Here is a 27901-nt window from a genome sequence, read left to right as displayed (position 1 = left end):
TTCTGAGAAGACTTACTTCTGATGGTAAACCTCTTTATTTGCAATTCTGCCACAATCCAGCTGCTAATTTTATATATTCTATTGTGTATGATTTCATTTAGAAATGCATGTTTAAAAAGGCAATCATACTAATACATTGTAAAATAAGGCTTGATTGTTGTTTCTAAGAGAAACTATTTCTAGGATAGATCATGGATTGTGTGTTTTTTTTTCTGCGTAAGTATCTAAATGCAAAAATATGGAAGGCAAAGGATTTTCAGTGCCAATACAGTATTGCTGGAAGCACAGGAGAGTATGTATTTTAATATAATAATTAACAATATAATTAATCTGTAGCCAGATTAGTGATTAAAACGTTTAACAGCAACGTATTAGAGATGCAGGTTTTGTGGTTTTCTTTTACTCTGCCATAGACCTGACTCTTCCTGGATGTTATAAGAATCCTTGGAATGATTTTCAGTTGTAAATAAGTACCAGAGCTGGAACAGGGAAAATAATTTACATTCTCGTGTTTTAAGCCAAATATAATTCCCTCACCAGTGCAATGAAACCACTAATTCCCAGACATAAGGAAAGGTTTCAGTGCCCTTAACAGCAGCACTCATGAAAGAGCCCATGTGTTTCCCTGCACTGTGGGATTGCCTTATGATGACAGCAGGCATATTCTGTTAGAAAACAGCTGTGTATCTTCAGCCAGCCCATATAAACCCCACAGTCCTTTGGTCTGATAGCTTTTTTAAGGGTAGAGTCAAGGTAATTTAAATGAGTTAATTTAAATTAAATTATCCAATTTGAAAAGAAAAAAAATGCACTGCCTGAAAATAATATAGTATTATCTGATTATAATTATCTGATTAGTGAATGAAGTTCTCTAATTTTATCTTAAAATTTCATACAAAAATAAATTACAATTGTGGTGGTTATAAATATTATGGGGCTCTTTAAAACTGACTCATTTCAGCGTCGGTGCTAGCAGAGTACCTTACTGAATTTAGAAAAATGTTGTGGGCAAAGAACAAGTACTACAAATTCTCTCTCAGTAAATGCTTTCTCCTCCCCACCTAACATTACCTTTTTACACTAGAACACAAAAGACTTTGTTTTTGGAAGTGACAAGTACTTTTGGGTGCTCAGTCAGAGATGGATAGAAAGAAGTTGGTTTTAAGCAGTGTTAAGTGTCTACTCCAACAGCTGCCTCTTTACCCTCCAATAAAGGCCCTTAATCTCTCTCTCCAGCATCCTGTGTTCTGTCTTGCACCAATTACAGAATTGCACACATGATGCTGATCGTGCAAACCCCTCTCTCTGAGCTGTACCTTACTCAAGTGCATATAGAGAGCAGATCTGAGATTAGTATGAGCATAATTACAAGTGGAAGGATGTTTAATGGGCTGAGGACTAGTACTCCCTATGATGTCTCTACTCAGCCACAGGAATATAAGTAGCATTTAAGCTATGTCTATGGTCCTTCAATATGCTTTTAGAAACTTACAGTCAACATTTTTTAGTGTATTCGAATGTTCAGTTTTGATTTTTCCCCAGAATACTTTGAATTTAACCAAGATTAAAATATAATTCCTAAGATAGTTTCTGCTTCTTCCGTAAGTTTCCCTATGAGCCTCCCACCAAAATATCTTCTCTATAAAACCTGAGATTCTGTTATTGACCCTGAGGGCTCAAATACAGAGATACATTGGTAGTGATGGATTATTTTTTTTTCCATAAGAATGCAAAAGGAAGAAGAAGTAAAAAAAGAAGCATATAAGTAATTTCATCCTCTGGTCTACAAAGGGGAATCTACATCACTGATTTTACGAAGCCAACAAAATATGACGTTTATCCACCTTCATCCCTCCTATTACTTTTCCATCTGCCAAATGCTGTCCGTGCTTTCCCCAATCTGCTCTCTACTTCACTAAAGCCCCATCTTCACCACCTTCATTTCCCTGGTTCTCTCCATTTCCTTCATCTCAATTTCCCTGACTCTCTTCATTTGTCTATGCAGCTCCACCATTTCAATGCTCCAGGCTCCTGCTCCTGCTCCTACCTGCATGCACCTTGCCACACTGCATTCCCTTTTCCTCCTCTCACATCATGGACAGCTCCCCACTGGCACTGCCACATTGATTCTGCACTTCACCTCCCCACCTTGCTCTGAATTAAAACACAGTGCTGCTGCACGCACACACAAGCTTCTTCTCTCACCATGAAACTGATCTAACTAATTAATGTGGGTTAATTAACTAGTTTGGGTACCTAGGAATTCCTGAGAGTTAGTAGAAGCAAATAAGATGAGGAAAGTGACATAGTCTGCAGTGATAATAAAATAAGCAGTGAAAAGCAGCAGCTTTTCACTGTCAGCCTAACTTCTGTCAGGATATGAGTGCTGCCACCGCACAGGAAGCAATGACACAATGCACCAATTTTATCTTCTTTAGCATCCTGGAAATTATAACACTGAAAGTTGCCCATATCCTGCACACCAGAGCAGCCTGGAAGTTTGCCTACTGAGAAGCGTTTCTCACAAACAGAGGCTGTGAAATGATTTTGGAAATAAAGTGTTAAATTAAATTGGCATTTCTGAGATCTTTGCCAGCAGCAAAATGTTGCTGAAGAGACATCAGCACAGAAATATGCAGGAACAAATTTTAAGAGCACTCTCTAGTCTGATTTAATAATAATGCTACAATCGGAAGAGCCTCCAAAAAGTAAAAGGGTGAGACAAAAGACTGAGCACTCTTCGGTGACTTCCACAGAAAAGAAAAACAAACAAAAAAAAAACATTTTGCAGTAGGAAGAGCATGAGGTACAAGTACTGGGCTAGCAACCACCACCTTCCGACAACCCCAGCTATAGCTGGCACCCAAGGCAGGCAGGGCTCCTCCATGTCCCTCAGAGAAGCAGTGCTTCTGTCTGCTAGTTTGGAGTCTTCCCTCTGTCAGACTGCTGGGGTTAAAGGCTGTCCCTAAACATATTGAAGGACAAGATCTACTGGTGTCATAGAGATGTCCCCTCAGGATGTATATTCCCAGCGTACACATAAGGAAAAGGAGCTCCTCATACTTTCTCACTCTTCTGCAAGAACAAGTATATTCATGTCTCTGCTTGGCCAGCAAAAAAACTGGTTAAATCAATGTCTGTCTGTGTTCATAGGCAGTTCTGTGCTTCACAAGGACTGTTGATTTTTTAATCTTATTCTTGAGAATTCCATTTCCTCTGGGTCTACTACATAAGTACCTTCCTCTCCTAGAGCCCCATTTCCTTCATCGTTATGGTACCTGATATAGAGACACTTGGGTCGGTCACGATGAACCAGGGTACCACTTCGAATCCCTGGGTAGACACATAAGTGGTATCTAGTAGAAATGCTGATACGAGCCTAATCTTTCAGGTATAGTGAAAATGAAAGGCACAACAAGAAAACACTTGAAGGACATGAGAAAATGGAAGATTAGAGAATATTTCCCAGAGATGGGGAGGTCTGTCTACCGTATGCAAAACATTTGGTAAATGAATTAGCCCTTTCTCCTCAGCTTATGGAACAACTTTATCCATTCTACTGCTCCTTTTTATTACATAATTAATACTACATTTACCACATTATTCCATGATTGCTGTAAGATCTTAAAGATACTTATCAGCACTGCCCTTGTGCTCCTAACATTTTGGCTTAGGTTTAGCAGCCCCCCAGCAGATAAGTGGAAAGAGTAATTTCTCCATTGCTGCTCAAGCAATAATGTCATGCCTATAGGTAAGAATACTCATGACAACTTCCAAACGCAGGAATGCTTTTACCATTCAAATAATTATCAGTAAAGGGACAAGCATAGCCCTTTTTCTGCAAAGCCTGCATAAATGAGCTTTGTGTAGGAAATTCAGAAGAGACTTGAAGGGAAATAAATTCTGCAGTTAATCATTCATCTTGGAGTGGAGTGACTGCTAAGCAGCTCTGCTGTCAGTTGTAAAGCCTTTCAGCTGTTGTTACTACATGCTACTACTACACTCATGAGTCCATGCAGCTCTAGTTTTGTTGGTCATGTCCCTGTCTTGCACCATTCCACCAAACTTTCCCTTGTCCAACCACATGGAAAAAGGCACCAAGGATTACCATGCTCCAGCACGTATGAATATCCTAGCCATATCCAGGTTTGTACCTTTCCCTTTTTTCTCTTTCCTCACAGCTAGCTCTGTTCAGTGCCTAGCAAGACATTTCCCTTTAGGATCTTATCACAAACAAGCAAAGATTTGCTACGGAAGTTATGTGCATGATAAGAACCCTATACAAGTTAATATTACCTCAGCAACATGAACTTAATTATTCTGATAATATTGGAAAAGTTATTTCTCCACTTTTGAAGAGACAGGCTCTGCATATTTTTAAAAGGCAAAACTTATATCCATAACCAGAAAGCTTTGGTCTGCTCTTCAATACAGCATATAAATGGTTTATGGATTTCATCAAAACTGATTAGTTCATTGTCTAGACCACAGATTATTTTTCATGAGATTTCTTGTCATATCTGCGAGCCATTCCTGTAATGATGGATGAGACTGGTGCCTTAAAATCATCATTTTCTCTGTCAGGAGGGAAACCCACTGAACCCTGTCAGATGGAATTTCACCTCATCCCCTCTAGCCTTATATGATGTAAGAGCATAATGCATTCTCAGAGAGGTGTACATGAGTGCGGGATTGAACCTACACATAACTAAAGGATTGCTACTCAGAAATAGAATATGAACTACAGAGTTGTTATAGCAGTTTAAACTTCTGCTTGGATAAGCTGAAATTGCTACTGAATCATTATACCAACCAAAGGCTTTGACATTTAAATCAAAGCCCAGTGATTTTGGCCCTTCTGAGGAACGGCATTCCAAAAATGGTGTCTGTCACTGTTAGCTTTATTCTCTCATAAATGAGAAGTATGGATCATGTAAAGGCATGAGCATCAAGAAAAATCCATGTGCAGTTTGCAAAGTGAAACAGTATGCCTTCTGTAATTCCAGGCCAAACCTTAGAGTTTGGAACACCATACAGTCAATTCTATGCACACAAATAAATCACAATAGATATGTTCACATGGACCTTGTAACATATTTTTCTGCAGTTATGGGTTGACAATGAGTCCAATAGTACATGAAGTGGGAAAATGTATATGTAATAATTCTCTTTTGCAGTAAAATTAAAGTCATTTATAGTAATAGACTAGGAATAAACCACTGTCAAACTTATCAACAGTTTTTACTTTAACCATTTGTCACTCAGAAAAATCTGCTTGCTGCTGATTTTCAAGAAAAAAATGAAATGTGCTACTTCACATTTCATTTTTAACAGTTAATTGCTTCACAATTATATAGCATACAGAAAAGCAAAGAGATTTTATAAAAGTAGAATGGTTCTGAAATTTATTTCCTCTTTATTTCCATTTCTTATGCAGATCCATCTGAAGTATCTACTGTAAACTGGCTTTCTAGAGGAAAGCAAAGTTAAATATCCCTGGAAAGGATCAGAACAGCAGCTTTAACTTCTTATGACTTCGAAGGTAACAGTACTGACATATATTGCTGTGCAATGCTAAACTACAGCCCCACCTCTGGATAACAGATGATTGCGTGGCAGATGCACACAGAGCCCTTCCCTGTTTCCCTGAGCCTTCCAGTGCATATTGTGGTGTCTATTTAGATGATAAACTACTGGAAAGGCCTGGACACGTACATTTGTTGTGTCAGCTCTACTATTTACAGTGTTTAAAACTATAACCATGATTAATCCAGAGATAAACTATCCTAAGAAAGCCAATGTCACTTGCCCTGCAAAAGCAGGGCCCCATATGTGGCATAAATGCAGTTTGCTCCCCGCTACTTGCAGTGCCTGCTACAGCTCCCCAGGGATCCATGCATCTGAAGGCCAAATTCATGGGTCACTCAGGGGAGATGAACACTGACTCTACTGGACTGTGAATTACACCATTGATACTTAACCCCTCCAAGCCTGCAGCCTGACATTATATACACCTCTGTGCCTCCCACAACACCTACATGTGTTATTCGGCCCCACTGAACCCCCATTTTCCTGACCAGAATGACCTGCTCCCTTGGCCAGAACGCTGCACTGAGCATCCATCAAAGTCTTGTTTCAATACCAGTTAGTGCCCCACTTTGTGTACTTGTAGAAAAATTGGCCCCTTTTATCATGTCACATAAACTCCATCTCTTGCAATGTTAAAAACTAAATGGAGTAATTTATCATGAATTATCAAATGGCATCCCATTAACTTGACTTTCCCTGTCTACTGTTTTCACAAGAATTGAAGCAACGGTGACTTTTACAATGAGAAAAAAGCAATAAGAAAACAAACAAACAAACAAAAAGAAAATATTGAAAAGAAAATATAGAAAAGAGAAAAAAGAAAAAAAGAAAAAAAGAAAAAAGAAAAAAGGTAAAAAGGAAAAAAAGAAAAAAGGAAAAGGAAAAAAAAACTGTTGATGACAAAAAGATTACATTCATTTTCAGCATGTCAATCTTGTTTTTCTACTTCATTTGATGGTAGGAAAGGACATTTAATGACACAAAGCCATTGTGCATATCAAGCTACATGTGCCTGTGGGCAGTGCACCAACAAATGGCATGCTCATTGTTGTAACACCCTAGACTGTAATTTATAACTAAGCCATAGGACTTTAATATAAATTGGTGGGTTACCTGTGAAAGGTGAATAGCATAGGCAAGTTTCACCTTTTCCTAAGAGTGTACAGGGCCTCTCTTTGGTATTTATGCTTACTTAACATGACTTTCAAATAACTTTAACTGGGCAGTAGCAAACTAGCTCCATCATCTAACTGGCTATAGTAAACTTCCCACCTGCAAAGCCTTCCTTAAGCAAGCAGCTTCCCCTCATTTGTGGTGAAAATGCCATGGAAGCACAGAGAAAAACAAAAGGGGGAAGAGAACAGGAAATACACTTCCCAGAGGAGAAACACTTATGTATTGTATTGTCTGCTTGGACAGTAAACTCTTGGCAGAGCCAATTCTGATATCTTTTTCTGTCCACTATATAGCACTAAATCTCACTTCCAATGTTTAGAACTTATCACTGTAATACAATTTGTAGGCAAAATTTCCTAAGAAAGCCAGCATACCTTGACCTATTGGTGCAGAACACTATCCTTCCACATATCCACAGATGGAGGGCAAATTTTTGCTTAGGCAGATAATGACAGGACAAGGGGGAATGGTTTTAAACTATAAGAGGGGAGATTTAGATTAGAGGTTAGGAGGAAATTCTTCACTTAGATGGTGGTAAGGCAGTGGAACAGGTTGCCCAGAGAAGCTGTGGATGCCCCATCCCTGGAGGTGTTCAGGACCAAGCTAGATGAGAGCCTGAGGAACCTGATCCAGTGGGTGGCATCCCTGCCTGTGGCAGGGGGTGGAACCAGGTGATCTTTAAGGTCCCTTCCAACCTGAGCCATTCTATGATTCTATGATCTCCAAGAACATTTGTAATTCTGTAATTCACATATGAAAATAAACTATTAAGAGCCTACTCACCCCTAATATTCCACTTTACAAAACACTTTCACACCCAGTGAATTATGAATTACAGTAGTTGTTATTGCAATAAATACTGAATACCTGACAAATCTATTTGAGAAAGTCTCCACAGTACTTATAAGTCTTAACATCTCTGTTTTAAGCAATCAAAAACCAGTAACCCCACTTTTACAGAGTAGTAAAATCCACTTGTATTTTATATGGGTATATACAGGTGCACAAAAGAAATTTTTAAGTGAATAAGGAAGAATCATTCTTACGCTGCACTAAACTGTGAGTCATGAACATTTCCAGCAGTCCACAGTCACTTGTTTTATACTCCATTCACAAAGGAACTTCCTTCAGCCCAGGATTTAAACATATGCTTAATACTATACCAGGTTGTTCCAATACAGCCAGGAAAACAACAATTTACTGTGTCATGTTTGAGTTCTGTAATATTCATCTTCTAAAAAACAATAACTAATTTATAAACGTTTCCTAATAAACTTAACTATATTTTTAGGCATTCCTCAGTAGGAATATTCTGTAAACTCCAGATGTGTCAATCCAAATCCAGTATTAAATTTCACCTTTTAATGATTTAAATCTATGCTACAAACATGAAGAAGTCAAGGTTAAGAGCATGCTTTCATTCCCACTAAGCAAGAGGTGTGAACACTGAAGCTTCTAAGGCTGAACTGTAATTCTCTAGAATCAGCTCTATACATTTGGCTTTATAATATGACATCAAAACTGCTTTAAACAACAGGACGAGGATTCCCCAGCATCAGTGAGGAATGTCAGCTTGTCTCTGGGACAAAGGAATTGTGTTGAGTCAGGTGCGAGTGGCAAGGAATCGATATAGGAAGTGGAAAAAGAACAGGGCCAGAGGTGTGTAAGTGCCTACTGATTTCAGTCAGTGGAACGGTCCCTATAGGACCATTTCAGCTAGCTTCAAAATGGAACTACTAGAACCCCCTGCCTCATACAGGGGTCCAGTTCAGGTCTTGACTGCTTCCCAAGTCAAGTGATTTATCTATCTGATACATAGTTACATCTGCCAACTTAAGGTATGAGCATGGAGAGGTCCACTCCAAATAATCACTTAAACTATCAGACCTTTCAGCCACATTGCAAGTTACTTCATGGAGTGTGCCAAAATCAAAAGAAATGAAGAGGAAACAGATGCATGACATAAGACTGCATAAAAGTCAGAGAGAGAGTTGTCACAGTGCAAATGGGCCCACGAAAGCTTTATCTAGTTCTATTACTCTAATGATTTTGTTCCTTTAACTAGCTTAATCTTTACTAAAATTCAAATGGAAGGGTCACCACATGCTACTGGTTCTGCAAGAGCAGAAGCCATAAAAATAACACATGAAGCACTTAACTTAAACAGCTACAGCCTCTTGAAAGATACTCATTGAGAAATGTAAGTACCTGTTGTCTCCAAAGTCAGGATCCTTGGTTTTAGCATCACTATCATAAACAAAACGCTCTTGGGAGATTACTATGACATTGTCCGTAGTTTCATTTCCCAAGATAGTGATAACAGGATAACCCATCTGCAGTGTCCACTGATCCATTACTTCTTGGATATTTACAGATTTTCCAACCCTTTTTAAAGCCTTCAAGAAAAAAAGAAAGGTTTTAGTATGTTGAAGCAATGCCACAATCCAACACGTAAAACTCTTTTTTTTCTTCTATCCCAGAAGAGTGTAACTTGTTTTAGAGTTTTCAATAACTATCAAGCATGTGCATACAACCATGTTTACACTCAGTATATACATACATACTACATAATTACACCAACATTCTCTGGGTATCTTAAAAACAAACATCAAACAATCTTGCCAGAGACACAAGCCACAATCATAGTCAGGTTTTCCAAATCATTCAAGCATTTTTGCTGTAAAGGAAGAAACAACCTGTTTTGCAGGGTCTTTACAAGAGTCACAGAAAAATTGTGTGGCTGTTTCCAAAAGGTGTTCTTGACCAGCAAATGTTTAAAAACAAAATAAATTGTCAACAGTGTTAGTTGATTTAGGGTACCTGCAGTAAGGCATGTTATGTTCAAAGGGCCTGATTTCTGAAAGTACAGAGCTTCTTTGCTCTGAAAATCAAATGTCTGGTAATTTGAAAATATTGTCCCTTGTGTCTAAAGTGAGACCATGTATATAGTGATATCCCCAGCTCCTTCAAAAACTGCGCGTCACAACGCTGTAGGATTAATGTGTCCGTATTTGACATAGTATGTCAATAAAAGGCTGGTTTACAGGTGGAATATCATCTGAAACAAAAAAGAATCTATGGCTTCATGGGAGATGAGACTGGATATGAGAATGACAGACATCATTTGCTATTCAGCAACAGAAATGTGTCTAGCTGCTGAACAGCCCTAGATCACAGATGAATGAACCTCTGATGAATACAAGCAGAACACAGCAAGAAGTCTTCAGAACTGAAGCTGCAATTGCAGTGCATTAGGAGCAAAGCAGCAGGCAACACATGTGCTTATAGGTGAGGGAAACAGAATTATTAGCCTTAACAATATATTTGAGTATACAGTATAGCCCTAGTGCTTATGGCCTAGAATGACGTCTCATTTTCATTCTATTAGCTGTGGGTTCTGCTGTTCTTTCAAGAGTGTGTTCATCCCTCTCTCTTCCCATTGCCAAGCCCTTCTGCAAAGGCTTTAACAGAGAAAGCTACCACGTGAGAAGCAAGAAGCAAGAAAAACTTTTGCAGTGACATTCAACTTCAAATTAAGACAGAGATTTAAGAGCCTAAATGAATATTGCACATCTCAACTCTCATGTCAGTACAGACATAAAGTTCAGTTCAGTTGCCCACTCATAAACAGCTAATGCTCTTTGATCTTGACCTACTACTCCAGAAGGGCACAGATTTTCCCACAAAACTTGGATCAAATCTACTGCCCCTAACTAGATATCTAAGACACCCTACAGCACCTAAATTGATACTAGCTGACATAATTGAACAAAACTGACATATTTGAACTACTATCAACAGTCAGTTCGGGCTCATCTTAAGGCAGCTGATGGTTGAGGCTCATCATCTAGTGGCTAGTCAATTGGATCACTCTCTGTACTCTGCTGACTATATTGACTAAATTTTGGGACTCCAGTTGTCCCTATCCAGTCAGTTGAAACGTCCTGCAATATTCAACACATCCTCACAGAGCTGGTAGAGCTACAGCAGACATGAATATCTCATGTTGTAGCTGGAAGCCTGGTACAACACCTTAAGGCAGATGTTATTATATGTCTATGAACACGTAACTGAATCCAGTCCAAATGAACCGGAGCTTATACATAGATACCTACTTATCTAGATAAACGCAGATGTCTTGACTTCCAGCTGAATCCCAGCTTTGGTGTCAATGATTACAACTAGATTGCCATGTTTACGTATGGCTTGAGTTGGTACTTGTGCCAAAATTCCCTTACTGTCCCCTATACTGGCTTATACTTTGTCTCTATTCTGGAGTGCCCAGACTAGCTCTGTAGGTAATGAATTCAGGCATCATTAGCTCACTCTTTTGAAAATTAAACTCTGCCCTTGCAGATTCCTGGACCTAGGTCTACAAACTCAAACTTTGTTGTATCAACAAAAGGCAGCATGGACACAGAAACTATTATTGTCTGCAAACGGTACAGTAATAGCTACCTGTTCAGACTAAACTTTAAAGATTTAATAGTTTTGTCCTTCACATGAATCATAACTCCACACAAAATCACAAACACACCTGATGTAGATGCCAAAGCAGGGCACTTCCGTGTGCCTTCTAGCTTATGGGCCTCAGCCTGCTGCCACTACAGTCAATCATAGCAAATTCCACAAAATAGTTTTTACTGCACATCAGTGACATAGCACAAACAAGGAAATATATTCTAACATAACAAAGAACTGAAATGGGGGGGGGGGAACATTTCAGTGTTGCTACTGTTTTCTTAAATGGAATTTCTTTGTATTAATGTTTAAATTTGCTCTGGGGTCTGAAGATCTCATTATGCCCTATTCAGTCCTAACCTTGCCAAGAAAATACTACAGTAAATTCTTGCTTCTCCCTCAGTGCAATAGATTAAAGCATTTTACCTTTGACAATGTGTTCCAGAGATCATTTCTGGCTGCATTGCCATACTTGTGAATGGTTAAATAGTCCTACAGAAATAAAAATACAAATACAAATCAATATTACTATACACAAGCCAAACAACTAGAGCTGTGAATCATTGCTAGTATAAGTTAAATCACATTAATGTTTGCATTTGTCAGAAATCTAGAAATATACAATATGTTCATCCTAAGGAAGAAAATAAACAGTTTCTTAAGCTAGTTTACAACGCAAAAATTATTGCTAAGAATTTTCACTTACAACATTCAACGTTCTTCTTTTTCTGTGTAAGTTAATCTATAAGCTAAATATTTTGCATATACTTTAAAAGTAATTGTCTAATCTCAGTATGGATTCCTAGGCAAAGAGGAGAAGCTTCTGAAACATAGTTCCACTTGCTATTTGAATGAGGACATTCTGTGTCTAGTGTGAATAATTTCATAGAAACACGGGATCACAGAATATCCTGAGTTGGAAGGGACCCAACAAGGATCATCGAGCCAGTGTGTGTGCAGCTGGCCTAGGGTGGTTATAGAAAAGTCTTTTATCTTATAAAAAGATCCCAAAGTTTGGAGATCTCTAGATCTTCATAACTGTAAATGCTTCATTACGTTTTCATACAATGCACTCAAACTCCTCATCTACTCTATATTGCAAGTAAAGAGACTCCTATCACTCTTAGGTGGTGGTTATTCTTTTTAATTAATTATTTGCAGATCATGGAATTATAGAATATCTTGAGTTGGAAGGGACACACAAAGATCAACAAATCCAACGCCTGGCTTCCACACAGGATCACCTGAAAATCAGACCATGTATCTGAGAGCATTGTTCAAACGCCTCCTGAACTCTGGTAGGCTCGGTGCTGTGATCACTTCCTTAGGGAGCCTGTCCCAGTGCCTGACCACCATTTCAGTAAAGAACCTTTCCCTAACACCCAGCCTGACCCCCCACCCTGTCCCAGCTCCATGCCGTTCCCTCGGGTCCTGTCGCTGTCCCCAGAGAGCAGAGCTCAGCGCCTGCCCCTCCGCTCCCCTCGTGAGGGAGCTGCAGGCCGCCATGAGGCCTCCCCTCGGCCTGCTCTGCTCTGGGCTGAGCAAACCAAGGGACCTCAGCTGCTCCTCATATTTCTTTCCTTCTAGATCCACCCTGATGATTGCTAGATTTATTACAACAGATTTAATTGAGCAATATCCTATCATCAAAACTACAAACTCTTATCTAGGGAAATCCTGATGCGTCAATGTCAAAATACCTACTACAGACAACTCAGGCTTTAACAGATTACCACAAAGGTTTTCCACCTTCACAGTGGAATGCTACAGCGGAAAAGAGGTGACTGGAACCAAACTCTGTTTTTGCACAGGTATACATGTGTATTTTCACAACATACATGACTGAAGGTCTGAGGGAGTTATAAACTGAATGCTTTCACTTCTTCAGACATAGTTTCTATGACTGAGAGTCCATTCTTCTCCCATGGTAACCAGAAATATAATAACTGATAAGCTACCATCATATTAAATTAATTTCTGAAATTATTAGGTTAAGCATATCACCAGGTTGGGTCTGCTCTGTTCAGGCCCAAAATGCTTCTCTTTTTCACAGTCATCTGGAGAAACAACACTTAGTTTCCCACCTTCCTGTGTCCCTAGACAACAGCTCATTCAAATACAGAAGTGAAATTCAGCAATGAGTGTTTGAATCACATATATTTCCAGCATTTTGATTGGAAGAATTAAGTGAAAAACCACACATCAGAGATTGTAAATCAATGGGTTACGCTGCATTTGAATTTCCACCATCTTCACTTTACACAATGGCAGGAGACAGACCCTAATTTACAGCACAATGATAAAACTGGGACGAATTTGCTGACTTTGTTATCTGTGCTTTGTGTGAAGTACGATACTTTGGGAATAATTAGTGTTTGGAAAGCAAATTTTCTGATATACAAATTGTAGCACCTGTGACAGATTTAGCTTTTGTCAGACAACTCATAGTACAACAGGCAGCAACTCCCATTTAATCACAGGCTGGGAAGGCTAAATGAGAACACTGACTCTCTAAACGCAGTACGAGTCTTAACAATGCCATGGGAATAACTTGGAAAAAAAAGACAACATAATACAGGCTGCACCTATAGCACACTGTGCTTCCATTTTGTCTAAAAATACAAAGTCATCTGAGGCAGAGTGAAATATTAAATAGCTTTCAAAGCTAAAGAAGTTGAATTGCAAATTAAAAAGCTAAAATAGGAATAAACAAAAGTAGGACGAGGTAAATAAATAACAACAAATATACATGTGCACTCTAAGTGGTGCTAGAAAACACTGCATGTTTTGGTTCTTCTGAGAGTTGTTTTCAGAATCATTACACAGCAAAATAAAATGGGTGGAACACTTGAGGATTTATGCTTTGCTCGCAATAATCCTGTTAACCAATCTACTATTAGACATAAAATTTTACGTTTACTTTTTGCATTCACAGAGACTACAAAGGGATGAAATGCTTCTGTCCTATTTTGCTTTTTAGCTACCAGTACACAGGTAGCTCAACACCAATGGTTAAAAATTCATTATCTTCCAATCTTACACGTTTTTAATATTAAGGAAAACAAAGATAATCATAATATTTACCATGAAATAAGAAAATACAAAGATAAACACAACATAAGAGTACAGTCCTTGTACCACAAAATTCGACTATACATTTTTTCATTGCTTCATTAAAGCTGTATTTAGACCATACACATTAACTCAAAACAGGAATTTTACCTAATGCATACTACAGAAAAAGCAGTCCTAAGTGACAGTATGCATCAAAACATGTTTCTGACAGTAAATCTACATTGCAATTCAAAATCTGAGTGCAGTTTTTACAGGCACAAAAGCATAAAGCTACTGAACCAAGTCCCATCAAAAGTCCTCATTTATCAGCATTTATCAGTTATTATTTCTCATTTATCAGTTATTGTTTTCAACAATAACCAGTAGCAGATACCTAGAAAGGGTACAAAACAGGGCAAGCACACAGCGATACTTCCCCAGTATGCTCTCCCAACATCCAGGACTTCATGCCCCAAGGAATCCTGAGCAAATTAATATCTTTGAATTTAGTAATCTTCCATGAATTTGGCCAGTCACTTTCTGAACCCATAAAAATGTTGAGCATTTGCAGTACTTCATAAAAAAGCATTTCACTCTTCAGTGATCTATTGTGTGAAGATGCCTTTGTTCCAACCATCTGTCAGTCAGTTTCATCTGCTGCTCCCTAGTTTTGGCTCTAGAAGAGACAGGGAACTACTGCTTCCTACTCTACTCTCTCCAAGCCATTCTTGCTTTACAGATCTCTATTATAAGTGCTGTCATACCAGACTTTGCTTTTAAACTGAGGACACCACCAGACCCAGACACTCCCCACTATGCTGCCAACTTACGTTTGTTACCACCATCCAAGCTAATGTCTTCAAAGCTAGCTAGGGTTGAACCTAGTTAGGGTTACCATGACCCACAGCCTTAAGTTTCATTTCCAAATTAGCCGCTCCTCTTGCAGTACCTTTCATGGATAGTCCTTCACCTTCAAAAAAGAAAAGGCTTACACATATCAGCATCAAGTACATTCCACAAAATATTAAAACAGGAGTCAAGAGATCTATCCATACCCTGGTTGTCTGTTATAAGGATGGAACAAGCAGGAATGGAATCAATTTTTCCTGCTGGAGACCCATATCTAAATCTTAAGTAGCTTGCAAAGGGAGAGAAGCTATATTCTCATTCACTGTAATTCTCCAGGACAGGAATATTTACTACCTCTTTGCCTTTATATTGAATAGAAAAGAACTAAAGCAAAAAGAAGAGAGATGCAATCCACAGAACATGAAAGGAAGATGACACTGAAAACACAGCTGCCTGAATCTAAGCTGTGCTCTGCACAGCTCCAAAGGAGGTAAAGTGACTTAAAGCAGCTTTCTCATAAACACATATGCCCAGAACCATCTGGCTGCGAGGCTTCTTCCCATCACAAAATTGCATGTCTATCACCTAGAAAAGCTGTTCCATCAACTGGAGTATTCTGGAGCATGGAGAGAAGCCTCAGCCACTTTCTCAACTTTCAGCTATAACCCTAGCATATGTGTCAGGAGAGAAACATCATGAAAACCTCTTTAACTACCAAAGATTCTAGAGGGCTCTTCTACAGCTCCCCCTTTCTTTCTCACTGTAATGCTATCTTTAAATGTTTTCTTTGTCATGGGGGAAGTAGAAAGTTCACTGGTCCTGGCACAGTGTCTCAACATGAAAATTAAACAACCACACACACAAAAAAAATAATCACAGGATACCTTCACCTCTATCAATAAAAAAAATGTAATTGGACAATGTGATTTTGTGACATGTGTTCTAGTAGTTTTTAATATCAAATTCCAAAAAGAAATTCAAAATCTGTCATTCCATGAAAACAGATTCTAATTATTGCACAACCAAAGATCTAGCAAAAATAAAATCCCAACAGATTTAGACTGTAATATAATGTTTTGTCAGATAGTAATCTTAATCCTCCCCAAAAAATAATTTCAAATTATTTTATTACTTGAATTTATTACTTGAATATTGAAGCAGATGGTTTGAACAGTAGTAGAAATGTGAAAAAAAAATGCTAAAGGATTTTGAAAGATGTTTTCAGTAATATTGTATTGATTAAGCTCGCAGTCCCCTTATTGTGTTAGACTTCTTTTAAGTAAAAAGAAGATTACTCTAAGGGAAGAAGTCTTTTATCCTTTTGCAGTCATAGTTCCCTCAGTACTGCGAGGGACTGAGCCTCTTGGCTTCAAGAAAATGAACTACCCTACCATCCAAACATGATAATGCTCACAAGTAATAAAAGGTAGTTACTGATAAATTCAAAGAAGTTACAAAAGTGTACAGGGGCAATAAGTCTTCAAACACATATCTTACTTTCAAGGGAGACTTCAGATCTGTAACTGGGAACTGAAACATCATTTCTAGGACCAAATTCCTTTCTCAGTTTATCAGTGTAAAGCTGATTGGTTCACTGAACCAATCAACTGTCCCCGACTTATATGAGTGGTGCTGAGATCTAAATCAGATTAACATTGAATAACTTACTCTTTCTCCTAAAGATAAATGGGAAATCCTGCTACATGAGATGAGTGAGGAAAAAGTAGCAACATATTTCGTAGCAACATTCTTCTGAATGCCCTTATTTCTCAAGGCTCACGAAACAGCAGTGTTGCCTCTACCTTCCTCTTTTGTCTTCTATTCCTACTCCTGGATCCATATTCTCTTCCCTTCAGCCTACAGTATGTTCTTGTTGAACATTTTTATACCTGATTTCTGTATCTGACCTAAGATTTAGAGCAAACAATAAAAACATTTCTTTCAGGTGGAAAACAGGCTCTAAGGTTCTGGCTATCGAATCCAGTGTGGGTCTTTTTTTGTTTGTTTGTTTTGTTTTGCTTTGTTCGAATTTCTGTACTTAGTTAAGTACATAGAGCATAGTGAAACTATGCACTGAGTATTATGAAAAAGATCAGACAGAAAGAAGTATGCTGGTGATTTTAGGAGACTGTTAAGAGAAAGATGATCAATCAAATAGAGGTCTCCATCAACAGACCTCAAATATTCGAGAGAAAAGTTTATTTTGAAATGCCTTTTAAAATGGAGATGTTCAGATGCTCTTTTCATACTAATGGTTGATTTTAACATTCCTAATCAATAAGCTATTTTTTACAGTGAATTAGTTAACCTACATTAAACCTTATAATAGAGAGGTTCAGAACTGAAGTTGACTAAACTCAGTGGCTTCGAGTCACACTAAAAACATCATGATGAAGTAACAGCTTCAGTTTTGAAAGTGTCTGCATGGGGCTATAAGGTTTAACTAATCCAATTACAATTCACACCTTCAGCTACTTCGAATGAACTTTCACTTGTCCTTGTATAAATGCAGATTAAACCTTACCTTATTTACGTGAAATTAAAAACAAAACTCTGAATTAGCATTTTACAAGACTTTGAACAATCAAAACACATTGCTGCTATTTTTTTTCCTTCTTATTTCTAATAATTCTGCACGTACTAGTGGAGCTACCTGTTGAATCTCGTCCAAACAGAGATTTCTTGACTAACATATTTTAAAATTACTAGTAATTCTAGCTCTCTTCGCTTTCTGAAAGTGGCGTTCCTGTAAGATGTCCTGGCCTGTCAGACAGGATTGCTTTTTACTTTTTTTTAACCATCTCCAACTCATTTTTGTCTTTTGTCTTTAAATAATGACACAAAATAATTATCTGCTCCTTATACAATCATACTTTCTCAATTGCTATTTTATCCAGTCTGTATTTTTGCTACTGGGTGCATTATGCAAGCAGAAATTCTTAACAGCAAGTAACAATTTACATATTCCCAATAATTTTATTGATCTACCTCTGGAGAACCATGTTTAAAATATCCAATGTATCAGCAACTTCTTAGCTAACTTCTAGATTCAAATGCATAAGTAGGTTAAAAAAAAAAAAAAAGTTAAATACAGCCTGAGAGGTATTCATTGTACTTTAGATGCATCGTGCAAATACTCATTTCAGCTGTGTTTTGCTTTCTTTTTGGGATAGCAACTCTGACATTGCAAAAAATCACAGAGATGGAAGTCTGTGGAATCACATCAACGTACAGCAGCTGAAATTTCAGCCCTTTATTTTCAAAAGGTACATTTAGATTTTTTTCACACACAAGAGTAAAACAATGCTTACAACCATCAGCAACTGGAAAACATCCACTGCCAACATGTCATATCTGTAATTAAATCATTATATGTGAACAGCAAGCTATAACTACTAATCAGGAAGAGTGATATTGGAACCATATACAGAAATAAATCTTAATTTTCTCTAGAGCCAATGATGCTGAATATGCCAGCATAATTATAGTATTTTACTTTTTCCTTCTTTTTTCTTTGTAATTCATAATACTCCTATCTGTTATAACAATAATCAGATCAGTAGAACTGACATTTCTGGTGTTTTATGGGTCAATGAGATTTTTAGCATTGATTTCAGTGGGAGAAGTATTAAGGCAATGTTGAGAGTATCTCACCCATAGTGTTGAAAGTGTAACATTCATTTAGAGGATAGACAGGACCCAGTCCATGTCCTAAACAGCTCTCTGTCCAGGCTGAGACATGAGAGAAATTGTTGAGAGAAAGAAGGAGGAAAGAGCCACCATTAAATCAGTGGGACTGCTTGCTTTGTTCTATCTGCTTCTTGTTGTTAAGGAAAGAGACCAGTACTGTAAATCAGAAGTAATCCAAACAAAATCAATATGGCCCTGTCATTTTCATTTCAATGTGAGAAAAGAAACTCCAACCAGTGTAAGACACACAATTTTGTAATTAATACTTCTTCTGCATTGCAACTCAGTGAATCCAAGGTGAATGGGGTATCTAAATAAAAGAGATCAAAAATTTATACTCAAGCAAATTTCCAGAGTCATACACATTACTTTAAAATATATCCTGCTTTGCTGAGAATCCTTTTTAAAAGATCAGAATTATTATATTGGGAGGTTCATTTGCCTTATTAAATTCAGCTTCACCCATTAGCTATTAACATAGAAAGGAAGGAGGTTCCATTTTTAAATACAGCAACAGCAATTTCAGTGTGGTGGCAAAACAATTTGCATTAGAAGACTAAAGAAAACTGTTGAAAGGATCAAAGAGTTATTGCCTACCAGAGTCTGATGGTGTCTGCTATGCAGTGAGACACCTACTAGTATATTAAGCTTGGCTTTAAGGAAAAAATGTATTTGATGTATTATTTTGTAGGGGTACTAAACTACTGAACTAAGAAAAAAACTTACAGAAATAAAGTACTCTTTGAAACTGAACTGCATATATTTGATTGAATTTGTACATTCGTTTTAGTTCTGCCTTGTTTGGTTGCATAATACATTTAAACCGAACCAGATATTGCTCAATAAATATATTTGCAATGAATACAAAAAATGATGGAATGTTTTCCAGAGATATTTGGACGGCACCTGCTAATTGTGACAGGTTGGCTGCTCATTCCTCTGCATTAACTTGAACTATGCCCGGGGACTGCTAACAATGCAAAAAAATCTGTGCTATATATTCTACAATATTCTTTTCTATAGAAACCCCAGAATAAGAGAGAAATCAATACTACTTACTGTGAAGAGGTCACCATAAATCACTTGAGAAAACTTATTATAAACATGATTTGCATGTCACTGTGTCTAGATCATAACAACCTGCAACATTTGTACAGTAACACTGAGTAACAGATGGCAAAGCAGTAATAGTGAAGTTTCGACTTTGCCTTTAAGTTACATGTTGTTTAAATCAATCTAGCAAACATGGTGCAAACGACCATCATACAGTACAGTGACTAAAGCTGCATTTAACTTTTCAAAATGTAGACCCCATAAAAAATCATTATCATTTACATCTGCATACATGCTACTATATCTACCTAATTCTATTTGCTTTTTTAATTTTGAAAAACAGAGCATTATCCAATCCACTTGATATTCCTCATTGTTTAAGTAGCGTGCACTATAGCAAGTAAACTAAACTGATATATCTTATAATAATATAGTCAAAACATATCTGTGTGTAGGTGGAAATCTGTCCCAGGTCAAGCCTGAGGGGTCCTCAGCCAGAAAGACAGACAACACGAAGACACGTGATGATGTAGCCTTCTGCTCAGGATGCTGTTGAGGACACTGCTTAATATGCTTTGCTGGGAAGAAAACAGCAAGATCCTCCTCCATTGAGCTAAACAGAAGTAGATTTATTTAATTTCTTATGTGTAGTAAGTATTAACTCGGGGTTCAATCCTGCAATCTTAGTGCTGGAAATATTCCCACTGATTTCTAAAGAGCTAATGGGAATTTTGATTGCACAAAGAATCACATATAAACGTGTACTTCCAGCACTGTGTAAATTCCATTGTGCTGGTTTATAGCAACAGAGATGAGGTTGCTAGTAAGCTTGTACCAGGAAAACAGTACAATTTTATTCCAAAAGAGAGCATTTTCTTAAATAGCCACTCAGCCTGCTGATACTATCTGAGAATTCATAACTGTAATTCTTTCTTTTAATAATTCCTATCATAAAAATGGAGAAAATAACCATAACTGAATTTTACATGCAACAGAATAAGAGAATAAAGCTCACTGAAAGCATGCCAAATGAATATGTATGTATTACGTGTAATATGGTTGACAGTAACATTGCTGTAAAGGGTGATCATGTTCCGAGAAAACAAACTTAACAACTTAAGCTGTGTTTATATTAATTGTTTTTCTTTTTGGAAGAAGTTTTAGCAATAGAGAAATAAAGCAACATTTTATTCTAGCTGCAAAATAGCACGACATTCTCTTAATGAACATGACGCTGACTGTAACCTTGCTCTGACAGTCGGCACTGGGAACATCACCTACTACTGAGGTTTAGCAGCACCTGCCATTACAACTTTTTATAGCTTTCTTTCTTGTGACTTCCAGTTTGGCCAAAATGTAACTGCTTGAGCTGAAATCTTATCTTGAAAATGTTTGTCCCATTCTCCAAGATTTCTGTGAACACCAAAACAAAAGTATAAAAAAATCATTTCTTTTACTTTTTCTTGGCACTTCTCTATGAAAAGCTCTACTGTCACCATGCATTGGAGCAGAGGTCTAAAGCCAAGAAGGAAAGTGATCTTGTTTCAGGAATGTGTTTTTTCTTAAGATCATCTTTAGATGATCTAGCAGCTAGATAGTCTCACTCTCATTCTATGTTGACAGCTCACAGTTGATTAAGCTTAGGATGAGGTTAGAGTCCTTAAACAAAAAGTGAAGAGGCTGTCTTTCCCATCTTTCAGCAGTCTTGTGGGCAGAAGGCACTCCAACAGCCTGGGAAGAAATACGTCTGACCCAAATGCACAGGGGACAAAAAGCAGAGCAGAGAGCAGGGAAATAAGTTAATATAATCAAATTGGAATATTGTAATTATGCAACATTTTAGGAAGACGTTTTTCTCTGCATAGCACCTAGATTATACTGGACAAAAAAAAAAAAAAAAAAAGCAATCGTGAACAGTTGCTGTTATAATGTTATAATTGTCAGTGCATTAGATAAAGCCCTATGCCCTTAGTTAGGAGTCTGTGCAGTGACTGAAACCGATAAACTGATAAACCGATATGAAGTCTGTTTTGAACATCTCAATTTGTTTATAATGCTACTTTGAAAGAACATCTTCTCAAGATTCAAAATACATGACCAAATTTCATGGAAACTTTGGTCTTGATTACACTGGTCCAATTTCACCCCAAATGTGCAGGCACTCTCACTGATTTATTTACTGCAGCATTAACTGTATGATTGGCATTTTCTGGAGGCCCACATGGCTGTCCCTAGAGGCTGAGCTGTAGCTATGCTGAGTGCTCACAGCTGAAGATGAAGCCAGTGGAAACTGCTTTGAATGCTTAAATTGCTCTGATCCATAAGTGCTAAGACACACGGGAGGGAAAAGTGCTGTGTACTGGGCATCTGATTTGACATGCTCCACACTTGTGTAACTTCTAACTTAAATTTCTGTGGGCCTAGATCTCCTTTTTTAAAATGAGGCTAGCACCACCACCTCCCTTCCTACGAAGCTGATGTGTTCGGTTCATTGGCTGTTGGTGATGCACTCTGAAACCATGCTGGCTGGCATTTAAGAAAATCATATGTAGCAGTTATGAACTGGGACTACTAAGTGAATGAAAAGTATAGAAAAAAAATGCATGGAAACACAATTCAATTAGCATGGTCTACTTTTGAGTTGAATCAGATAATGTCCTATGTAGAAAATACGGGGCATTTGCATAAATAAAGGCCCTAGTTAAGGTGTATACAAGAAGAGGAATAACTAAGTTTAAACGCAGCATTTCTCAGTAGCCATACATTTAACTATGTATCTTCAATCACATTTTTGCTCTAAACAGAAGCATTTTGCTGTACACGTGGTAAACTCCAAATTGTCTTGGACCTAGAGGAAAGACTTCCATTTTCTGTAGTGATATATGGGTCTGGCCCTTACTATGCTGCACACCTTCACGCTTTCAAAGGAAAAACAAGCAAACAAACAAACAAAAATATTGTGACACTGCATCTCACAGAAGATTCTTATGTAACCTTTTACTGACCATTTAAGTCATGGTGACAAAAGCTACAGAAAATGCCCATAGCACTGAATTCATTTAAAAAATTTAAACCTAAAATCCGGAGTGATATAGAGTAGAAGCACAAGAAATGCTGAGGGGCCAGAAAAGGCAAAAGATGTTATCAATCTCATATGACATGCAGTGTAGAAAACAGTGATGTCAGCTCCTTTGAGATTTTCTGTGACTTCCTATGTCCTGTTTTTAACATGCTCCAGCTGTCCTGTTGACAACTGTCAGTAAAAGTGAGAGAGTTTGAAAAATAAAGGGCAATTAACTTAAGGACAGGTCATAGCTAGTACACCCATGATGTTCGTCAAAGTCATATACTCTGTGCTTTTCTAAACCAGAGCAAATGGATGCTGAATTAGCTGAAAAGTACCTCACTCAACATCCACTAAATGCACCAGCCAGCAGAACTGCAACATCAGAATTTCACGATCGGTAAAGATGCTCCTGCCTTGTAGCAAAAGTTATATCCTCCCATTGAGCTGAGGAAAACCCCAGACGGTTCCATATAAGCTATTGTTCTCGAGAGAGCATCACAGCTGATTGCTTCACTAAACCTAACCCTAAAGTGCCTTTTTTTTTTAACAGAAAACTCCACTAATAAGACTTAATTATGTCTAATTTTAAACACCATACAGCTCACTGTAGTAGACTGGGAATAAAGACACAATAAAAAGGTAAGATAAAATGGGTACATTGAAACCTGTTTAATATACTACATAAAAATAGTAGGCCCTTGGATAGAAGCAGCAATCAGTATGGAAAACAGCCCATATGAGCTCTATTTTATGTCTAGAAGGTTTCTGATAGGGTTCCACATTGATGGCTGCAACAATTCAAACAGAACACAAGCATGCATAGAGGTGTCTAAAAAGCAGGAAATACTAAGCAGTGTGGATGAAGGAAACTCAGTCTAACTAGCTGGCTTTATGATAGTAAAAAGTGTCTGAAATTTGAGCCTTGATGTATTTAACAGCCTTCATGTCAGATTTCCCCAGATAGCTCTTCTGAAAGGTTGACCAATTTGTTTCAATACAGTAGCCACTCAACAGCACGAAAAAAAAAAAGGACAGTATATATCCAAAAAACTGTATGGAAATTTTTCTTCCAAAGGTACAATGTGAAGCCTAAAGTACAAAAGCAGTTAATTTATCACAGAAGCAGGGATTCCTGCAGTAACTAATTCAAAGTGCTGATGATGCACTAAATCAGGGTGAGTGATGAACACACACATAGCAGCAAGTGAAGTTCAAAAGGATACAGATCTATGTGATCAATGAGCTGCCACATGGCAAATGAAATGCAGTGTTGACAAACGTACAGTAATAGAGATGAGGCTCCAAAATAATCAAATCAAATATAAGAAAAATGTAAATTAACCAGTGCAGAAAGGTCTCATTACAGACTTGGTGGTGCCTCTTTATACACATCTAAGTATCAGACCTTCAAATCACTGGGCTCTTTCTCTATATTTAAATGGGGGAAGAGGGGGGGCGGAGAGAACACTGATAACTTGAAGAGATGCATTACATTAAGGCAGTAAAACTTTCCTAGAAATGTGTCCAGTGACACCAGTCATGAAAGCAACAATTCATTTCAGGCACATAGATTATGAACAACAGCCTACAGATGAAAATTTCACACAAATCTAATATTAGATTGCATATAGCTGCCCTGAGTGATGACTGAACAATAATGTCAACTTTGGTGTCTTCTGCTGACCAAGCCTCTTCATATTCCAAGTGATATCCTAGCTGATTAATGGCCTTTTGACTGAAAAGCAACAACCCTCTAAGAAGAGTCCTGAGAATAGTATTCAGTTACATGCACCCCTTCAGTTTCCATGGAGCACAGCAAACGTGGTATATCAAGAAAGACGTCAGGACTTTTAAAAAGAAAGAAATCTCCCAGTATAAGAAGGAAAGGGTCATTTGTTTTTTTCTACAAACACAACAGTTGTGACTTTTGTGTGTCCAACTGTTACCAGCTATGGCTATTATTGATGTTATTCAATTACTCATTACAGTCAATATAAGTGTTTTCTCTTTTGTTTTTGTCTATGGCCTGCTACGTGAAAACCGAGAAAGTTCTGTCTTTGTTTCTAAACCTTGTGTTTGAAAATGTCACATGATTCAAGACACCCTCTGTCTTTGGAAGGCTTCCAGAAAATCATACCTTCACTAAGTATGGCTGCACTTTTACAAGGGAAATTCCACACTATATATTCACTGTATATTTACAAGGACAGGAACAGGCCAGTTATTCTCAATAGGTATGAATCTCTCTAAACCCATGTATTCTATAAAACTGAGTGTTACTGCTACATTTTTACTTCCTCGCAGACTCCTCAATAAAACCATTTGCTGAATTGTGGGCATCGTGGGCTCCCTTATACATTTGCTTCAGCTCATAATCATTGTCAAAAATATCCATCAAAGAGCCCTGCTTCCCTTCATCGACTTTTTCCTTCTCCTTTTTAACACAATTGATTGTTTTCTTTGACATGTAAGGGATTTTTCTCCCCCAGGCTATCTTGACTTGTTCTTCAGAAAGTCCACCTGCCAGGTGATAGCATGTAATTAGACCAAGACAATATAAGTGGCAAGGAACAAAAAAGGTAGATACCCCATTAGCTTCTTCCTATAAACTTTATCCTTTCCTCTCCTTAGTTCAAAGGCTTGTTAGCACATTTTTTGTAGCTTCTCTTATATAAAACTCTAACTCTGCAGCTCTTAATTAGATGATGAATCATACTTTGACTTCAATGAAACCACAAACACTCAACACAAATGCAAATAAAGGGTTACTCATTTTGGTTTATGGTGGTGTACTAAGACTACAGGAATACTCTTTCTTATCATCTGTGAAACACTAAGGATGCAACTAACACACTAAAAAGAACTGAAATAATGATAATTAACACTGATATGTTCTAATGTACTGGAGGCTAATGACAAATAAAGCAAACCAGATAAACCAGAGGTCCTTCAGAACTCAGTTACTCAGTAAGCCATTAGAATGACCCAAGAGAAATGAACCATCAAGTTTGTTTTTAGAGTGTTTGTTACTTGAAAAGATTTGAAAATAGTAGTAATAAAGCCTTGCTTTTGCAGCTTGAGATCTGCCATTTAGTTGAACACCGGAATTCCATAATAAAAGTGGATTCAAGAGAACATAATGCTAAATCCCAAGTAATAGTGCTGGGGCTAAAGAGCTAAAAAGCCTAAACAAATGCACAGTAGAAAGGGTAAATAAGTCATCCATTCCCCTTATCTTTACCAAAGCTAGCATTCCAACTCTACAGTACAGGGACACTATTTTGTTATCTATAAACTACAAAGAATTAATGAATTAGAGGCATTTCCAATTGTGCAACTTGTAGTTTATGAACAAGCTCATGAACATTATCTTTCATTTTGTCCAACTCAGAGATATACACACGGAAAATCTCCATCTGAACTTCAATTTTATTTTATTCTTTATAAAAAGAGGTAGAATAGCATCTTCCAACTAATGCCAAGTTTTTAACTACTTAGATTTTTTTTAGATATTTACAGATAGATTTTTCACTGAAGTAGATAACAGAATAATTTCTATTAGAGCAGAACCAGTGAAAAGCAGTAACAATAGGAAATCACTCAAGCCAACACACAAAGCCCCATTACAACTTTAAGGTAAATATGATTATTTAGTCTGATCTAAACTTTTTTATTTTTCCAAAATTTATTTCAGGACAACTTTCACATTGTTATTTCTCAGGCAAATGTAGAAGAAAATAGAAAAAGCAGGTTTGAGATGTATGTATTAACACCTTCCCTTTCTGAAATTCTGAGTGAAATGCCTTTGTGGGAAAGCTGAATTTCTTTATGAATGTATCTGTGCAAGCAACAGTTTTTGGTTGGAATATGGAGTGTGCTGGATAGAAGTCTTATTGGCTTAAATGAGATGAGGATTTCACCCTTAACATAAACAAGATTTTATGAAGGAAACTTTTGAGTTCAAGATTTCTTATCTGGGTGAGATTAAGTAACTTATCTGAACTGATGTTATAACTAAGGAAATGAGCCAAATGGGCCCAATAAATAAGCTATCCACAAAACATGAATGCCCTGTAAAACCTCCAAAAAGCCAGCATGTTTTCTTTCATAGCCTACCACATGGAACACACCTCTCTATGACATAACCAATACATTCATGTAATTTTTGTTTTATATTTTGACTTCTAATTCATTTTGGTTAGAGGTAGAATTATTGTGTTAAAAAAAATGACCTGATCCCAGACGTAGTTTATTTAAATTTCAAAATGAAAAGCTTACTAAGAACAGATAAGATTGATTGCTCTTTCCATCTTAGCATAATTGTATTTCAGGTGAACATCAATTTACTTTAAAGGACACTTCTAAGTAGCAGGCTGCATCATACATAATTCATCAATCACAGCTGCCTGTAACATGATTTACTCAAGCAGAATTCAATGGAATAGAGGGAGTCGCATTGTTTTTTATGCTGTGGCCTGTTTGTTTTTAAATAGTTTACGAAACACTCATTTGCACTGTATTATTGCTGAAAAGAGTTCATCCTTGGTTCATCAGCAGGTTGAATTTCTTCATACAGAAATGTTACCTCTTCAGATTTCTTTTAAAAGGTAAAATGAGTCTTGAAAACATCATTAAGGCAAAGAGCACTAAATGTTTATGAAAGTTAAAAATAGAGCTCAAAGATTTTTATATGGGGTAGGAGAAGGCAAAAGTATTTACCTGAAAAGCATTACTAGTTTTTAGTGCTATGTATTTTCTATCTGCTTTGACGTCATTTGTTATTGCTTTCTTACCAGCATGCACATGTAATTGAAGAGAAGTAGCTCCTTCCTCAGATAGCCCTTCACACGGTTGGCTCATGGATAAAATGGCCTACACTTGACAATATGCACAAACAGGACACAAAACTGTGCATCAGATAAAGTGAAATCGCTAAATACAGCAAGAAATAGATGTGACACT

The 27901-nt window shown here is 37.4% G+C and overlaps 1 protein-coding gene across 3 annotated transcripts in view; it reads right to left on the bottom strand.

The window, feature by feature from the left end:
- Window positions 1-27901, bottom strand: part of TRHDE (thyrotropin releasing hormone degrading enzyme) — a 211060-nt gene that overhangs the window by 63974 nt on the left and 119185 nt on the right. For all 3 annotated transcript variants that reach the window (XM_066993097.1, XM_066993102.1, XM_013197875.3), the window contains 2 exons: window positions 11653-11718; window positions 8974-9161 (listed from right to left, as the gene is read on the bottom strand). In XM_066993097.1, coding sequence (XP_066849198.1) covers window positions 8974-9161; window positions 11653-11718 — 254 coding nt within the window. The remainder of the gene's footprint in view (window positions 1-8973; window positions 9162-11652; window positions 11719-27901) is intronic.

This window comes from Anser cygnoides, chromosome 1 (genome assembly GCF_040182565.1).
Source record: "Anser cygnoides isolate HZ-2024a breed goose chromosome 1, Taihu_goose_T2T_genome, whole genome shotgun sequence".
Lineage (NCBI taxonomy): Eukaryota > Metazoa > Chordata > Aves > Anseriformes > Anatidae > Anser > Anser cygnoides.
Note: the sequence above shows the minus strand (reverse complement) of the source record. Positions and strands in the feature narration are given on the sequence as shown.